Raw genomic sequence first — 20,091 nt, forward strand, 5'->3', positions numbered from 1 at the left:
GGGAGTGCTTCAGGGAACAGGTGCCAGGAATAGGCCTAATTGGCCTCAGCTGCAGGGAATCAAGACCTGAGTGACTCTGCCCTATATATGGGGCATACAGTTGGAGGCACGAGAGAGGGGAGCAGAGGCACAGTCGAGAGACAATAAAGAATATTACTAAACATATCTGTTTGTATGCTCATCCTTTGGTGTTGGGGGAGAAACCTGCATGTGACAGCCTAGAACTTGTTACAGTACCTTTAAAATGCCACCTTTTCAAACAGCTGAGCTCTGTTTGAGCTTTTATTTTGGTGGGAAAACTCACTTTTTGATTGATCCCGCTTGTTTGACATTCCCAAGCTGCCTTTTCTATGACGATAGTGATCGCTAAAAACCAAGTCAACCACTCCAGCAAAGACATCGTAAAAGTTTAATCTCTCGCTGTCTCTGCACTTTCTCTCCCGCTATCAATCTCCTCCTTCACTTCCTATCCTTCACTGTCTATCCCTTCTCCCCCCTCTATTTCCAGACAATGTCACAGTAAAGCTGACTTTGTCTAGTTTCAAGCAAATTGTATCAAACTTTGGATTTGTGTCATCTGCGAAAATCTCTGTGCCTCCCTGAGTCTCAGGTGGTGGTGGTGTGGTGTTGATGTAAGGAGGTGGTGACAGCGCCGCTTTGATGATGACAGATGGGGGAGGAGGCAGATAATAGCCGCTGTCAGTAACTCTTTTTTTCTCCTCCCGTCTTTCCTCCCCGTCTCTAGTTTTATTGCCACCTGACTTGTTCCTCGCACTCACTATTTGTCTGCTCCATCTCACTCTTCATCCCCCACTCCATTTTCCTGTACATCTTTATAAATGTTTACACATACCCCATTTCCTCTCTCATCTTTCTCTCTAAATCTATGCCTCTCTTACCCATCTTTCTTCTCCGTCTGTCTGATTCCCTGAAGCAGTATTTCTCTATTCGCAGAGAGCAGATGAAAAGGGGAGGGGGGAGGTGATGGCCATTAAACAGAGTGATATAATAATATTACCGTCCATTACTCCAAGAAGCTCATTCCATCCCTTTGCGATTCAGGACACTGACCTCTTCTTAACTCTCCTCTAAAAGGTCAGTGCAGGTGGATCTAATTCAGGACTTTTCTTCAGAGGTTCTGACTCAATTTAGCAGAAAGTTTTCATTTCTCTCACAAATGTCAGACTGACTGAAAGAAAGAGATAGGTGATTTAAGTACTTAAGTACTGACTACATCTACCAGCATCCCTTGCAGATCAAGCAGGAAGAACTTGAATTCTCCTTTGACGCGGAAAATGAACAGCAGCCTTTTGACTGAAAGATCAATATTTAGTTTGTCTACAATTTTAGGAGCAGTCAAACTCAAAAGTTAATATCGTGTGGCGTGTCATTTCTTTGGCTCTTTATGCCAACATGTCTGCTGATATTATTTAAGTATTTACCATCAATTTTGCAGCGTTTTTTTTACTTTTAATTTTGCATTTAATCTTGTTATTAAAATGATTGTGATAATCTGCTCTCAGTTTGTGGTACCACTGAGAAATAAATATGCTCTCTAACTATCATTATCTAGTTTATCATTAAAATGTTGAATCAATGCCCCTCTGCTCGCGAGCCTGTGTGGCCGTTAGCACCTTCATTTGATTTTATTGAGCTACAGGGAAAGGAGTTTCAAACCTCCCTCTCATGTTTCTTCTTTTTCTTTTACTACTTGTAGAGATGTAAAACATGAATTGCCTCCACAGGAATGCTGTTACCCAACCCTTCATTAACAAATGTATTCTCAAAGATCTCTGAAGAGTTTCTCCGATTAATTCTGTTTTTGGTGTTGCCGGCATACAGCGCTGATTGAAGACAACTCGGAGGGCGTTTGAGAGCAGGGATCATCCCCTCGACTTCTTTCATCCCCCTTCAGTTTCACTCAAAATACTACAACACACAGGGAGCTGCTTGGAATTTCACAAAACTTGATAAAGTTGCAGGTTCGCCGGATAGCCAAGGGAATGTTGATGCAAACTCATTTTGAAACTTGGTTAGATAATCCATGTACATATACAGTGTAGAACCCACTGCAGTCATTTAGTTGTGTAATAAGCAATACAATAGAGTATCATTACATTGTGTGGGCGCTGCCACAACAACAAAGCAATGGCATGTATGAAGCTATTAAGACCGAGTGAGTGTACATAGGTGAGCACAGAGGCTCATGGGAGATCAATCATGGCATCTTACTACTATCAAAGAGCGTATACATCATGGTAAAAGTAACACCAAATTGCACAATGACAGAAATCAAAGGAACCAAGATGCAGCTTTCACTATTCAACTAGATGACTGACAGGGCGGGTCAACACGTTACTATGGTGACAGGATGCCATGCCCCTATGACAGTATCTAGGGCTCATTAGTTTTGGTTACCTTCCTTCCTTCCTTTCCTGTCGTTGGTTTGTTAGTGAGATTGTTGTTGTGAAGTGTTTGTTTTTGCCTTTTTATGTAAAAGTGACTTTAATTATTACCACTCTAACCTTGACTTGACGTCCGCCCCTATTCATTTCCTACAGAACACAAAAATAAAATCACTACACAAGGCATTGTGGGATTCTAGGTGACGAAGGGTTTGATTGTTTAAAAAAATGCAGAACAAGTTGGCCAAGAAGGGTCTAACTGCAGAGCTCCAGGCTCGTGGCCCACCTCTTCCATCAGACCCTTTTTTTGCTTGGTGAAGGAAAATAAGTGTAAGTCTAGTATATCATCAGTTATTAAAATAGTCATGAAATGCAATATATTGGTTTTGTGTACATGGACGTGAATTGTACTTATTTTTCATGTCGCTTTTTTCCAGGGACATTATGTTAAAACCTAAAGTTAAATTGAGGCAACAAAACCACTTTGTTAGGTTTTGTAAAAACACCATTGTTGGGCGTAAAATAGGATTAGGTAACAAAACCAACAGTCAGGTTTAGGCAACAAAACCATGGAGCAACATGGGTGTCTAACCTGCTGGGAGAAACGCTGCTGGGTCTGGATCTGGTAGAGCTCCTCTGTCGTCACCCGGGCAACGCTGGCTGCGGTCACCCGCGGCAGCGTCTCCACCTCCTGGATGGCTTCCATGGAAACGCTTTGGGGAAGCACCTGGAAGAGTGATGTCACGTACATGATGACACTCTTCTTGTCAGGGTGAGGCAGCGCCACATCTGAAGATCAGGAAGCGAGACAAATAAAATAAATGTCAAAATTCAAGGATGAACCCTTTGAGATTACATTTTTTGTTTTTGTTCCTAGGGCAGCCGAGGACACGGAATAAAGTTACAATCACACAATAAAGATGAAAGAAAATGAAAACAATGAAGAATATAAAAAACACCTCCTGCACCTATACACCTTCATGGAGTTATTCAAGCTATTTAAATTAGGATTTTGAAAATACAGGCATTGAGTCGTTACAATTATAAGAAAATAATCCTCCAAATTAATTTGAAAAAACCCTAGATGCAGTTTACCAAATAAATAAGGATTTTGGGAAGAAAAAATGAAAAAATGGAGAGAAAAAGAAGAGGGATTGTATTAGTAACAGACAGACATACGGGGAGTCCTTGCTTTTTAGATAAGCAAACAAAGAGCCTTAAATAAATGGGGAAAAAAACAAGTTTGAATGATTGGTTGACAGAAAATCGATCAAACAATTTAGATGTTTCAATAATTGTTTGAAGTTCCCTTCCAGATATGCGAGTAAAAATACTAGAATATGATACATATTCAATTTAACATGGTTTGCAGGATAAAAAATGTGTCCCTTATTAGATCAGGCTAAGCCCGATTCACCACCGCTGCTTGCGCTAGTTAAGCAGTGCGCATCAAGATGATGGCGCCAAACGCCTAGTGATATGATGCAGTAGATTTAATGTCTGGCCTATTTTCTCCATTAGAGTAAACAGCGGAGAGAGTTAGCCATACATGTTTGACTCAGATGAAGATGACGTTCACCAAGGGTACGTTTCAATCTCAAATTTCAGGAAAGTGTACAGAGATCTTTCTCCTCAGAAGAGGAATGTAAAAAGACCTCTATAGCGGAAAAACGGTGACATAAACATTAGAAAAACACGCTAAAATAGAGGGAGGCAATACATACATCCTTTTCATGAGCAACAGTGCTCCACACTCGCTGGTTCGAGCATTTTAAATGTCAATACTTTGAGACTTTGACTTGACCTTCAAAATCTTCTCACATTACACTGCATCAAGCAGTATCAGCATCAAGAAAAGGATTGTCAGAATTGTTAGTTGCAGCACTGGAAAACAAATATTTCTTCCTTTCAGTGAGAGGGAGCTTGAAAATAAATGTCAGAATGTAACGGCCACTTATAAAAGCATCCAAGAGGCTGCAGGGTGTCGATCTCTCGGCTGCCAAAACAGTAATTTTTCTTTGTGCTCTTTGACCACCGTTCACTCTTATTTTATTTCCCATAGCAGTGGTGTGCGTCAGCACGTCTGCCCTGAAATCTCACAGCTAAATTAAGTCTGAGCAAAGTTGCCGGGTGGAAGAGAGACATAACAGAGCGGTGGTTTCAGAAAGATGTGGCAAAAGAGCCTGTGGTCCGGCCAGGCGGCCCCGGGGCAAAACTAATAGAGATGGATCACAGCGGAGCTGAGACAGAGGACAAATGAGCGCCAGAAGAGATGGAGAGAGGATGCAAGGAAAGAGGGCGAGCTCAGGGTGAGGAGGGCGGGAGCAGAAGGGAGGAAAGAAAAGACAGATGAAGAGACAAGAGAGAGCTAATGAGCTGATGGTAGCGGGTGCATTAACAGAGTGATGTGTAGAGTGTGGTTGGTTCACAACTGTTAAGAAATAATTAACAGGAGAAAGGAAAACAACGATAGAGAGGAAGAGGAAGCGACAGAAAGAAAAATAGCCAGATGCAAACAAAGAAATCTGAGCACATTATTGTTTGTCTGTGGAAGACAAACAGCTCCGTAAATAAAGCCGCCGTCAAATGTGTGTCCAAGTGTGTACACTTCCCTCACGTGTTTAGCCTTTTTCTCTCCCGTCATCTCCATTTTAATAATTTCGCCACAGCTACATGTGTGCGCACACCTATGCAGGTGTCTGAGTGTGTGTTTGCGTGTGTGGATATTTTTGCATGGATGTGTGAATATTTTATAGTGTGTGTGTGTTTGAATGTTGCATATGTAAATGTATTCATATGTGTGTATAAGCATGCCGCACTGTGTATAGTGTCTGCAATTATGTGTATTGATGTGCGTTTGTGGGTTTCTTGCATTGCTTCAAGGACATCTTTGTTTGCCTCTCAATCCATGAAATACACACATGCGGTGCCTTTAAAAAGGAGTCGGAATTTCTGTACAGTTGTGATGTCGCAACTACACAATATATAAACCATTACAAAGTTTTAAATGCTAACATTTTTTAATGTGTCAAGGTTTATTTCTAGATGCAGTGTTTGTGAAGTCTGTTGACTTAAAAATACTTGACGCCTTTCATTACATTTGGTGAAGAGCGCATCATGACTTGTTTAAAAGAGCTGAATTTAACAGCAAACAGCTATTGAGTATGTTAAAAAATATAGTGGGGCAAATGTCTACCATATATATATATATACACACACATGTATATATATATATATACACGTGTATATATATATATATATATATGTATATATATATACACATGTATGTATGTATGTATATATATATGTATATATATGTATATATGTATATATGTATATATATATATGTGTGTGTATATATATATATGTATATACACACACACATATATACATGTGTATATGTGTATATATGTATATAAATGTGTATATATATATATGTGTATATATATATATATGTATATATATGTATGTATATATGTATATATATATGTATACACACATATATATATACACACATATATATATACATACATATACATATATATATATATATATATATATATATATTATATATATATATATATATATATACACACATGTATATGTATATGTATATATATATATGTATACACATATATATACATATATAAACAGACACACTTACCCTTGACTTCTTTGAAAAAATATCCCTTTTACCATCATGTCTGAAATGTTCTACACTCACTTGCTATCTTTCGTTTCAGGCAGATGGGAGAGCACAAAAGGGAAGAAAAGGAGCTGGATGAGCGGGCTAAGAGTGGACGCCTCTGTGGAGCAGGAAAGTACAACAGTTATTATGAAGAGGATCATGTAACTGGAACTTTGAGATATCGTATTTTTGTTTTGTTTTGGTTAAAGGAACCCTTTTCTCCTCCGGGACGCTTTGAGTTTATGGATGGACCTTTTTGGTTGTTTTGATTTAATGGAGCTATCTCAGGTGCCGGTTCTTGAACAATAAACCCACCCTTTTACTTTAGAACCGTCTGAGTGTGCCTCTTTTCCAGCTCTCTTGCACTGCCCCACCCTAGCCTGCCCTAGGGACAACCTGTGACGCTACAACGTTCATCCCACTTGTTCAAAACTTGTGATTATTTGTTGTAAGATCAATCAAAATTCATCTGCCGTAATGTGTCGTTTCAAGGATAAAGCGAGCTGCGAGGGATTACAACATTTCCTGTCATGCTGGCTAAGAGCCGAAACACAGCGCTTTCAACAAAGGGGATTAAAGAGGAACAACGCTCAATTTCTGTCTTCGCATACGACACACGGTTCAATTAGCCTTTCCGCTAAAACTGCTGGACATAAGCTGTTTACATTGGGATGTAAATTAGTTTAGTGTAAAAAAAGTTATGGAACTATGTATCCATAGTGTGGTCACCAGCCGAATCTTCTCAGAGGTTCATCAGACAGAACCAGTTTGGGGCAACTATAAGTAAGAAGGTACCCGTCCCTCAATCAGAAGATTAGAGGTTTAATCCCCGACTCCTCTAGTCCATGCCAACGTGCCCTTTGACAAGACACTTAACCCCAATTGCTCCTGTGTGAATGGGTTTGAATGCTTAGTTAGTCCTGATGGGCAGGTGGCAGCTTGCATGGTAGCCCTCTACCATCAGTCTATGAATGGGTGTGAATGGGTGAATGATGATATATAGTGTGATTTTTTTTTAAATCACGCTATACTGTATATACAATATTAGGACAATTTTGATATACAACTTGCGCCATCCGACTTTATTACTATCTATTAATTTCATAATAGGCAATATCACTGACATTTGTTTTGCGATCAATGTAGTGAAATATAGTCTATATTTGCAAAAAAAAGACCACCAGCATTTATCACAGAGCTGACCCCCAGGACAGCTTCATTCACTTTACACTTTGGCCGGTCTGCACTTCTTTAAAGTCTTGTTTGAGGGTTCAGACTTGGTTGGAGTTAGACATTTAGGTATGATGGTTAAGGTTAGGGTACAGATAATTCATTATGTAAATGAGGTTCTCACAAAAAGATAAAACTGGGATGTGTGTGTTAGTTACCCTCAGGGTCCAGCAGTCTGTCTATCCCCAGGTTTTGTTCTGCATTATTAAAGGCGTGTTCCAGTCTGTCGATCGCAGACGTCTTCTTCTCCACTGAGCTCCAATCAAAAAGCTCAGGTCTGTGGAGGCAAAAGGGAAATAAACAGGAATCACGTACCCACTGCATCCTAAAATAGAGAAATACCCCATGTATTTAGTCGATAATGTCCCTGGTGGAACATTTGTATCAGTTGCCCTCTGCAAGTTCTTCAGGATGTGTTGAATAAAAAGAGACAAACGGCATTAGGGCTGACATTAAAGTAATAAAAAAGTTTTAAATTTTCTTATTATATAGCTTAGATTAATTTTCTTAAAAATGAAATACGCTGTAATTAACTCACTTCAGCTGAGGCAGTCAGGTTTATTTTTGGAACAGCTTTCTAAGTCAGCAACCATGTATAATTCTTTGCTGCACACTCTAGTCAACGCCGTAAAAAATCAAAACAGTACAATTCTCTCATGTTATTTGATTGGAACATTTTCTCTGTATAATCTGCAGATAATCCACGATCAATAAACAGAATGTGTTGTTGGCATGGAGCACCAGAGCGAAGTGATCTGCAGGGTGATGATATTGGTGTGTGTCTGTGTGTGTGTGTGATCTCCCACTCTGTATTCTTGTAAGGATACTGCGAAAATTCAGATGTCCATGCTCACCAATTGTAACTTTTCTATATAATATTAGGACTTCACTGCACTAGATATATAATTATTTTATATGTACAATAAAGAGGCTCACTGGCTAGAATACAAGCTCTTGAAATGTCCTCAGAATAACTGATTATTTAAAGTAAGACCATATCATTCTTCTGGTTGGCTTCCTTTACAATGCATCACTAATAGTTGGCTGGCACTACCTGACATTAATTTTCCCCCTTCCACCCTTTCTATTTATTTATTCAAGTATTAAGAGTATTAAGTGAAAATTGGCTGATCTTTCACCTCTCGGTATATCTATTTATTAAAATGTGTGAACAAGACCAGAATAAAAAAGGCACCCAAATAAATCTCCCTCCGTATCCCTTTGAGATTCTACTCCTCCTTTGTGTCTATTGCTTTCATTTCTTTCTATTTCTTTCTTTGCTTATACACACACTACCCATTTTTACAGTACCTGTGGCTGTGGATGAGGGCATTGAAGGCCAATCCATCATTCCAGCTGCTGGAGAAGTTAACCACATTGACCTAAAGACAGACATAATTGATATTAAAGAGCCAACCTGTGAAAGCCGTATGACACCCACGGTTGAAACGCTGGCGCCCCTGATACTGGTTTTCATTTTCATAGATATAGATTATGATATAGACATCTGTTCGCTCTCAAATTTCCAGTGTGAGCTTTTCATACATATAACAGAATACTATACTAATAGGCAACAAAGTGGTTGCTGGCTAACATGTGATATTGTGATATTGGGCTATATAAAATAAACTGAATTGATTTGAATTAACATTGGTCAATTTAAGTTTAAATTAGTTGATAATAAGCATACTTTTTAATATTTTGAGTTAACACTGTAAAAGGATCTTCCTTGATTGCGACGCACTAAAAGTCTTCACAAGACCGATACAGGTTCGGATCCAGGGTTTGTACAGTCAATCAGATTTAGATTAGATTAGATTTTATTTCATTCATCCCCCAAGGGGGACATTTCTTGAATTGAGATTACATGGGTCACTGCCAGGGGCGAAGGCTATTAACGTTACAGTTGGTAAGACTAATGCTGCGTTCACACCAAAAGCGTTGCGAATGTTTCGCGCAAGTAAATTCCATGCAAAGTCAATACATAGACGTGAATGGATCCGAATAAAACTGATTTCTGCTGGGCGGTGCGAATGACGCAACGCGAATAGCACAAATGACGCGACGAGAACAATTAGTTTCTCTCAGAAATTGTTGTGCTTTTTTCCAAATATTAGATGATATTTATTCAGGGAGTGCAGTTAGGGACATTGTGGGCTCAATAGTAGCTCTGACATCTTGACGATAGAAGTGGAGGGCAGGGCTTAGCGAAGGGTTAATTATTCTGGAAATAAACCACACTTTGAAGTCGTGCACCTGGTACTAGTAAATTCCATAAGTTATGCAAACAGTGGCATATGTCCTCTGAGCAGTTTAGCTTAGATGCTTAAGAGAACAATTTAAGCCAACTAAATTAAATAGAAAAAAACCCAAATGGCATTGTACAAATACTGAATACTCCAAAGACATAATCCCTACCTCTTACATTTTAAATGAATTGGATTCCTTTATAACCCTGAACACATATTTTTTTAGGATTTTTGCTCAACTTTCTCTGTGTTTTAGTCTCATACTTAGGGCAATAAAATGATAATCATCTTGTGGCAGTAATCCCAGATCTGGATCAAAACCAATCCATGATTCCTTGGCCCAGAGCCTATCTGCCAAATTTTGTGAAAAATCTGTTCATGGGAGAACTAGAAAAAAACATAAGGTCTTTGGGTGTGGTTAAAACATTTATATATATATATATATATATATATATATATATATATATATATATATATATATAAGTCCCACATACTATATATCAGATAACTATTTGTTATGGCGTCACAGGACTACAGTTTCTTGAAAACCCAGGAGGGACTGCTGTAGAAGAGAACTACAGTAACGGTGGATCCAGTGGGACAGGCTGTGAATTCAGGATAAGACCGAATGCGAAGTAAGTTAACAGACCTGAGGATACGAATGAGAAGTAAGTTAACAGACCTGAGGATACGAATGAGAAGTAAGGTAACAGACCTGAGGATACTGGCGCGTGTTTTCACGAACCCAACTCAGCAGAATCTTCTCAGTGTTGGTCTGCTGTAGGCCCGCCATCACATCCTTCATCACATCCTTTACCTGAACCCAAAACAAAGGTGTAATGAATACACACTATGGTAAAATGAAGCATGGATATCTACAGTAAATTGGAGCATGAATATCTACGGTAAATTGGAGCATGAATATCCACGGTAAATTGGAGCATGAATATCTAGGGTAAATTGGAGCATGAATACCTATGGTAAATTGGAGCATGAATATCTACAGTAAATTGGAGCATGAATATCTACGGTAAATTGGAGCATGAATATCTACGTTAAATTGGAGCGTGAATATCTAGGATAAATTGGAGCATGAATACCTATGGTAAATTGGAGCTAGATTTGCTCTGGAGCTCTATCCGGTGGTAATTTAGGTCAGTTGGTTGGTCTCCAACCACCACTTCTTTGGTCGAGACTACGGTGATTCTTTTGACTTTGAAGTTTCCATTTGTTCAGTGAAGTACCTTGACATCTATACATTAAAAAGGGGTAGAAATGGAGAAAAAAAACAGTTGCAATGAATGCAATTGTGTCTCTCTACAATGCCAGGGTTCCAAAGAAGTGTATGATTTTCTAACCAGTGGTAAAGCTATTGGTCTGTCCGGTATGTGCACAATTGAGGTGAAGATGGTTTCTATAAAACACACATAGAGACTTTTTTTAATTAAATGAATGGGGGTGATAAGGCTGCAAAATGCACCCAAATATTGGTTGCATTTGATGGTAACTGTTAGCACTTACCATCAAACACAACCACTCTCTTGCTCACAAATACGCACAACACTCTCCTGATAAACACAGCATAAAAGACTATCCTGATAAACAGAACAAACAGATTAAAACCCCATGTTAATGTGACTCCCAGCTGTGTAACCATAAAGCGCCACTTTTTTCAAAAATGTCCGCTGTTTTTGAGCAAAGTTTTGGCGTGGCCTGTCAGTGGATACGGCAGCACAAAGTCAAAATACACTTGTGTCCATGCATATCCGCACTCAAGCCTGTGCATCCTGACAGGCTAGATTTCTTTTTGCCAGTTGTGAGTGACAGTTTTGGAGCACTTGTTCAGGGCTCAGAGAGAGAGAGAGAGAGAGACATATATACACACACACACACACACACAGCTAGGCAGTGTGGTGAGTGTTAGTAGAGGTTTGACAAATGAATGGAGGATGGAATGGCAAAAAGAAAAGCCACAGATCCAGTCAACAAATCAACAAAAAAAACTACCACAGCCAGCCACACACGCGCGCACACACGCTATTTCCACCACGTCCATGTAAAGTAATAGGGTAAGAAAGAGGAGGACAGAGTCTATTACACACTTACTGATACACACTCACATACAACAAAAGCTATTAATAGAGTTTGGTCTAATTTGGATTTGAGGTGAACAGCCAGCAAGGGGACTCTCTCTCTCACACACACAGACACAAACTCACACACACACTGACACACACTGGTTTGTTAGTGATTCCTCATAGAATGTGGCCTGCTGTGTTAGAAAAGGGACTCATTTGGGAGTAGGTCACTGCATGCATTTCCGCTTTAATTGGAGGGGCGCTTTGACAAAGAGTGTTGTATACACACACTCAGAATGACACACACCTACACACTGACAGAGACACACACACACACACACACACACACACATACAGAAGCCCTCACAGATGTGCCCACACACAAGTAAGACGATAACCTCAAGGGCGTAGCAGCCTTTGACAGGCATGTACGCACACGCATACTACCCACAATCATGCGTGCAGACACACACACACACACACACACACACACACACACACACAGACACACACACACACACACCTCATTACAGAAATGTGTTTTGCTATTAATCGCGTCATTAAGTCGATGCCAAAACTAGCGTGATTGAGACATTAGCCACTATTCAACTTAATGAGGAATGAAATACAATTAAAATGTATTGTGATTTAAGCTATTAAAGCTGACTTTACATAAAGTTGTTTATAAACACTAGGTCCATCATAATAATAATTATAAGCTTTAAATACAGCTTAAAGGAACAGTATGTGGGACTTATTGACAGAAATGGAATCTTCATAACTATGTTTTCATTTGTGTACGATGACCTGAAACTAGGAATAATTGTTTCTTTACTTTAGAATGAGCCCTTCAGTGGCCTTGAATGGACAAACCAAACACTGGCTCTAAACTATAACTCCATCATGTAAAATAAGAACATTAAAAGGAACTTTCAGAGCGTCCTGTGCTGTTTTTGCACTCGCATCAATATGGCTGGATGTTGGATACCTGACCTGTGCTCGCTTATGTTCTATTGAGAAATACATGATGAATACAGGATGAAATATCCAAATGATAAAAGATTATTTTTTGTTATTATTATTTTTCTAACCAGTAATTTCTGAAAACACAACATAATGTCGTTATCACCGCTAACTATAATTTTGCCATCTAGGTTAAGCCCCTAAAATATATGGTAAAAGGTTATTTCTCCCTTGATTATTCAGTAATTATACTGATACTTATATCCTCTATTGTTTGTCAGATTTGATAGCATCTTTTCCACCATTGCTGATTTAATTATATCTGTTATCTTTGTATATTAATTCCCTGTTGTTTTGTATATGTTCAATGTGCTAAATCAAAAATGGAACACCAAAATGTGTCAAAATAAATTTGAATAAAACCTTAACAAATATGTAAATTAAAAAAGAATATCTTACTATTAAAGATAATCACGGCAACAAATACAATGATAATTTACATGATCATTATTAAAATAATTATAATATTTAAAAAATATTTCAAATTGAACAGTTATTCGAACCACAAAGTATTATTTTGGGTATATCACCATTGTAACTTACTTGAGAAATCAATAGGTATCAAAGTATATGCTGTATACATTAGTATCTGTCAATTTTCAGAGTCACTATATGTCTCCACAGGAAAACAATTCACTTTTCTATCATTATTTACCCTCTTCACACAATGCATTAAATCAATTTTTGTTGATTGAACTGTAATCAGATTTTGCCTGATCAGATGAAAGTAAAGGTGTAAATGCAACCGAAATGCATTGAAGATAGATTGTGATCAGATCAGAACTGCCCCCGCCCTAAAACATATTTCTGGTTCGTAATTTCTAGTAAAAGCTATGTATTCTGATCGCCTAGCCAGCATTAATACAGTCATTCTACTAGTTGTAGCATTTTTATCTTCACCATAACACTTTGTGTGGTCAACTAAATGAGCTCCATTTTGAACATGGTACAATTATAAAGTGAAATGGATTTACATACTATTTAGATTTCAGGGACATTGCACAACTCAATTTCCTGTTTGTCTCAGTGCATTTGGATGAGTAAATAAGGTCATCAAGGTCACGGTGAGTAAAAAAACACAAACAGCTTTCTGAAATGCATCTCCCCCCCCCCCCACACACACCTGCCAGTGGAGAATGATGCTCCAGATGAGCCCGAGAATCAGTTTGTGATTCCCATCAACGATGTCCGCCGCTCCAATGTTCACCAATTCAACCTAGAGGAGGGATGAACAGATGGGTTTTATTTCACAAAACACAACCCCCCCATCACTTCCTGTAATTAATTTGTGGCTGGTGACCCTTTTAGACAAAGCAATGTCTACTTGTGACAACTCATCACAAGTTATAATTGTATTTCAAACATGAGTTGTGAGCAATTTTATTGTTTGCTAAAGCCTTCCCCCAAGGAGCGATTGTGTAATCATAGCTTGGCAACCATAACTGCTCTAATTTATCTCCACATGTTGAAGTGGGATGTGCATGGCGCTGCGGTAAAAGCTCTACTTGGTTGTTCTATACAAAGACTCTGGAGGATGGGGGGTTGTTATTTTTCCAGAGCAAAAAAACACAAGATCGAAAGTGTAAGGCACCAATTGTGTGTTTATAAGGTCTAAACAGTGTGTTTGTTGGCTTCAACGCCGGCTACAAACGTTAGCACACTCGGCTAACGAGCCAACTACCACCGGTAGTAACCGAGCGTAAGAGACAATTCCATTTTTTTCCCATTCGGATGTTTTATCAATGGACTATTATAGACAACAAGGCTAAAGATTAAGTTTTTGTTTATACCACTATATATATTATTTAAAACCCTCCCAAATTAAGTTTAAACTGTCAAAGATTCAACATCTATAGTGGTTATTTGACAAAAAAACCACAATTCCAATGATTAGGAAATCAACTATTGCATAATCATTTAAATGCTTGCTTGCTTTAATTGTAAATGAGAGGCTAGTTAGTACGAGTGTTCTGGTTATCTAGTAAGTTAAAACAACTATTTCATATTGCTGTATGAACATCTCCTTCAAATCACTGGATTTCTCACCCAAAACAACATTTTTCAAGATTACGTTTGAACACATTTTGATTGTGTTATAATTTACCTTTGCCCAATACCAATTTTACTGGAATAGTGCTCAAATGCATCATAACAAACTTCGTTAATATACGCTGTTATAAACGGGACAGGCATGTAGCCAATGCTATTATTTGCTAAACCGAATGTAAGAAACAGGATCAACTTGTCGTCACTGCAAATGCATATTTTGAAAAGTAAAAGTAAGGTAAACCAATACATTAACTAAAATAATATGCTGTTATGTAGAAAGGAAATTGGAAGAGAAAGCAAGGCTTTACAAAATGAGGAGACGGAGAAAAGCCCAAGAGGGAAGTAAGGGATGCTTTTCTTACACAGGAAAGTAAAAGTGTACTGGAATTGACAATAGTAAAGGTATATGGAAACAAGACTAACCGCTGATCATTAATGCAGTCAAACCTTTATCAAATGAGACTCTCGCCACCGTATTAGGAAATATATGTGTGTACCACTGTACTTATACTCACATTGTTCTTCTGCAGGATCTGCAGAGCGCGGTTGACATTGTTTGAACGATGCCTGTGAACGCGTGTGAATCCCCTCTCCAACTTCACCTAAACACACACACACACACACACACACACACCACACACACACAGAGGAGGTCATTGAGGCATTAACAGCCACATTACAATAAAAAGTGTGTGTTTATGTGTGTGTGTGTGCCATTACAGTAAGGAGATAGTACAGAACAAAGGACAAGGGTAACAATTTCTCCCCCTCAGATAAGTCGGGGAGAGAGAGATAGGGAGCAAGAGAACGAGAGAAAGAGAGGAGAATTAGAAAATTGGAGGAGAAGAAAATAGGAGAAGTTTGATTAAGACTGATGTCTGTCTGTCTGTCTGTCTGTCTGTCTGTCTGTCTGTCTGTCTGTCTGTGTGTGTGTGTGTGTGTTTTCCCTCTAAAAAGGCAGATAATGATTCTAAGCTTCAAGTGACAATTTGAGCATGACGGTGAGGAACATGGTTAGGTCAGCTGGGGTTAATGTTACGTTGATGTGATGGCAAAGCGGCGCATAGTTACCAGAGTAAGTGAAGTGGATGAACGCCAAACAACAACCCGCTTGTGTTACTCGTGATGACCATCCCGGCCCTGTCTGTCTGTTACTTTGTTTGTGTCATTAGCAGAGTGGGAAAGTTGCTCATCAGCAACAATGGCTACACATGGGCCCTGTGTGCCAGACATTGGTTGACATTGTGGTTTGTTTCTACACAATACAACATTGCATACACACTTTTCCACTCACAGGACCAACGATACATGATACAACATTGCATACACACTTTCCCACTCACAGGACCAACCCCCCCCCTCCTCCCCCCCATCTCCTCTCTTCCATTCCTTTTGATTTCATATGTTTTTATGTTCCATCTTTAATCCTTAATGTTTCTGAGTGACACTGAACCCCCAGTTGGTCCCTGGGCGCTCACTGAAGCCCCACTGCTCCTTAATGGACTAAGGATGGGTTCAAAAGAGAAGAATTTCCCCCACGGGGATCAATAAAAAGTGTACATTTCTTTTCTTCTTTAATTTCAATTTGCCAGGCTGAACACACTTTATATGTCTCCAAGCTTCCAGTGGTAACCCCGTGTTTAACATCACATTGCTATTAATTGTGGGTAATTCCCTTAGGCAAATTCTGCAGAAATGCAGACTCAAGGAATGCCCTCAAACATCAGCTATCACAGAGGGACAAACCTAAACCCCTCACGGACCTCAGGGCATGAGATTGGGATTGGGCCTCACTCTCACCCACACTGCTGAACTCACTGACTCCACATGCCACTGTTTGCCTTCCACTTCTGTTGCCTTTTAAGTTAGTCAATAATTTGTTAATTGGCTCGATTGCTTGAATCCCCTTGGCCGTGAGGCCCGGTTTGTGATATGAGGGAACCAAGAATGCAGTTAACATGCTCTTACCTGCAGGGTTAGTGGTTGTAGTACAAACAACAATCTGATGATGCTGTGGGGACATTGCTTTCAGTAAGAACAATCTTCCAACATTCAGAAGTGTTTCAAACGTTTCTTAATCTCTGTTAATATTTATGTTTTTCTTCATTCCTTCATTAATGTGTTCTATGTCAACAGAGACAAGTCTGCCACAGACTCCGTCACACTGAGCAATCAACCCTCAATCAAAGATGTGAGCGTGTCCATCAGCAGTGGCGAGACCATACGAGGGCAGCCACTTGCCAGTTGAATGATCAGATCATTGATCATGTCCTGCGTTACACACATCGTGGCCCACGTTGCATGTTCCTGTGTCTGTGTGTCTGTGTTCATACCAGCTCACGTCCTGCCAGCCCCTCCAACAGCTCCAGAAGGCGTCTCCCATCACACAGATCTGAGAACAGATCCTCCCACGGGTGGTTTCCTTGTCTAAAACACAAACACACAATTATGAAATTAACCGAACATATTGACATGAAAAAAAAGTGCATTTATACCTTTCACTTCAACATGGGTATTAATACAAAGTGACATATCTGCAATATTTTAGTCTGTGGAAGCATTTGGCTTCATGGCTATAAAACAACTGCAGGTAGTGACATGCCGTCAGTTCACTCTCTCCCTGTTAAAGGTCAAAGGTTCACCTCGTACTGGCGACATCTTTGAGTAGACACAGAAACCTGGCCTGTGTTCAAATCTGAAGATAGCAGTTAATAACCAAGAGGTTGTTCTTTATCAGTGCTGGTAAATATGGGATTACAAACCAAGCAGTTACTTCACATTGGAAACCCCCACAGTGTGTGTGAGTGAAGGAGAAGGAGGAAGCTACTACAGTAGGTAGTTTCTATTTATTTCCTATCCAGTCAAAACATATCAGGGAGCAACAATAAAACTGGTTTATAATGGATGGTTTCACTTTCTATGATGCCCATGTCTATAATGCACTATAACCACATAATGTCTTACAGGGTTCATTGTCAATGTTATTATTTATTATAATATTATATATTATTATTTATTATCTGTCAGTTTGTACTTTCCCCTTTACAACTTGTTATTAGCGGTTAACAAATAACAACAGAGACTTTATTGTCACGTTTATTCTTTTTGTAAGCAAAGTAATCTAGTCCTAAACTAAAACTCCAGTTTCCAGGTTAGCTCGAGCTCCAAAAGGTTGTCTTCATCCGCCGCCGTTTTATTGCGACTGCCTGATCTGTACTGTGCATGTGCAACGCTTATCTGTACTGTGCATGTGTTACGCTAATCTGTACTGTGCATGTGCAACTCTGATCTGTACTGTGCATGTGCAACGCTGATCTGTACTGTGCATGTGTATCACTGATCTGCATGTGCATCGCTCATCTATACTGTGCATGTGCAACGCTGATCTGTACTGTGCATGTGCAATGCTAAGCAGAGATAAGAAGACATATAACAAGATGGCATCGTGAGTTCCTGATGAGACAACGTGTTCCATTATTTTTTACCACTTCAGTGAGCGGCTGGATTCACTAGTCGTGGTGTTTTTACTATCCTCATTGTAGCGCCATGTGTTATAATCTGTTTTAGCACTGCATCATTATAGTGATGAGTATTCATATATTCAGAATGATTTATAACAGTAATCATGACACACTATAAAGCATTTTTTTAACGACCTACCAGGTCAGTTATGGTATCTTAATACATGATAATTGCTTGCTATTTTCAAGGATCACAGTGTAATATGATTCACATAGTTGTATACATTATAATCTTTTTAGAATGCATTATAATCACTGTTATGATGCATTACAATGTGATTATACGTTTCTATAAGCAGTCGTTTGCTTTAAGTACATTGACAATATATCTAACAATGGTTTGTTTGTGGTTCTTGCATAAATCTAATACATTTACTTTACTTTAAAAGCAACCGATGTACACGTCGAGTAAAGCATAATCACATGATAATGCATTAGAATCCTTGCAAAGGACATTGACATTACAACAGTTGCCAGGTGGCCTTTGGTACAAAAATATAGTTAGTTCAGTGACAGCTTGTCACAGTTACACCACCTACCACTGAATGTAATGTCCTGTATACCCCAACTTCCTGTGGGTGGTACTGTTCTTCATTTCTGTATAAAATGTATGAATGTACAGTGCACCGAGGCAGAGGTTTCATCTTTAGCTTCTCTTACACTGAACTGAATAAAACAGAAAGGGAATAGAAAGAGAAAAAAAAAAATAATATATATAAATAATGCTGTTACAACCAGAACTCAAACCACTGCAGCACGCTGATAAAAAAGGTTTAAAGACAAACTACAATGAATTTTGTTTGGTTACTGTATTAAATACGTTGTTCTCCAAAAGACTACAACTCTTAACTTGAGGCTGATCAATTATCTCCATTTGACCTGGATATTGCGAATGCCCTTCGCATGCACACGGTTTATTAGATATGTCATAACAGATTTGAGATCAGCTAATCCAGACTAATTTTTCTGGCAACACTTGATTTAGCACGGCGAGCGGCACAATTGTATTATTTCAAAATCGAGCAAAAGCCTGCCGGAGTAAGTAATTCTGAGAAAATGCAAGAGGAATTGGTGAGGAACACACAGGAAAGAGGAAAGGAAAGGGGGCAAGGAGGGGAGGACGGACACAAAGAGAAAGTCAAACTTTACCGGTCATGTACCAATAACATCATGAATCTTCCCTGCATTATTACAGCCTTGGTTACCGTGGCAGAGAACTCCTTCCCAGCATCCATCATGCATTATTACAACGACGGCTGCCATGTAGGAGTCCCCACTTCTGCATCTAAAATGCATTAGCAGCGGCAGTGAGACAGAGAGTAATAGTCGAAATGACCCAGAAGTGTGGGAAGACAACATAAATACAATACATCTCCTCTTCTCTCTGAACACCAACTCTCTCAGCTCTGTAATTCGCTCGCATGGTTTCTCCTACCATAGCTATGCTGATGACACCCAAATGATCCTCTCATTTCCCCAATCTGAAACACAGGTAGCAGCACAAATCTCTGCCTGTATCCGACTGACATCTCTCAGTGGATGTCCGCACACCACCTGAAAATTAACCCTGACAAGACTAAACTAATTTTCCTTCCAGGAAAAGGCTCTCCCACCCACGACCTGACTATTACCTTCAACAACTTAGTGTTGGCCCCAACCGCCGACTGTCAACTCTCCCTGACTGCCAACATTACCGCGACAACACGCTCCTGTAGGTACATGGTTGAATAACATCAGGAGAATACGACCCCCTTCTCACCCAGAAGGCGGCACAGGTTCTGGTCCAGGCTCTGAATCATCTCGCATCTAGGACTACTGTAACTCCCTTCCTGGCAGGTCTACCTGCTA

General features: G+C 39.3%; 1 protein-coding gene across 1 annotated transcript in view; it reads right to left on the reverse strand.

Annotated features, from left to right (window-relative positions):
- Nucleotides 1-13,889, reverse strand: part of LOC117743999 (dystrophin-like) — a 216,510-nt gene extending 202,621 nt beyond the window's left edge. The window contains 5 exon segments of the mRNA XM_034552044.1: nt 2,998-3,194; nt 7,482-7,600; nt 8,635-8,705; nt 10,288-10,389; nt 13,797-13,889. Of these exon segments, the coding sequence (XP_034407935.1) occupies nt 2,998-3,194; nt 7,482-7,600; nt 8,635-8,705; nt 10,288-10,377 (477 nt within the window). The 5' untranslated portion in view covers nt 10,378-10,389; nt 13,797-13,889.
- Between the last annotated feature and the right edge of the window lie 6,202 nt (nt 13,890-20,091).

This window comes from Cyclopterus lumpus, chromosome 2, assembly GCF_009769545.1.
Source record: "Cyclopterus lumpus isolate fCycLum1 chromosome 2, fCycLum1.pri, whole genome shotgun sequence".
In the NCBI taxonomy this organism is placed as follows: Eukaryota; Metazoa; Chordata; class Actinopteri; order Perciformes; family Cyclopteridae; genus Cyclopterus; species Cyclopterus lumpus.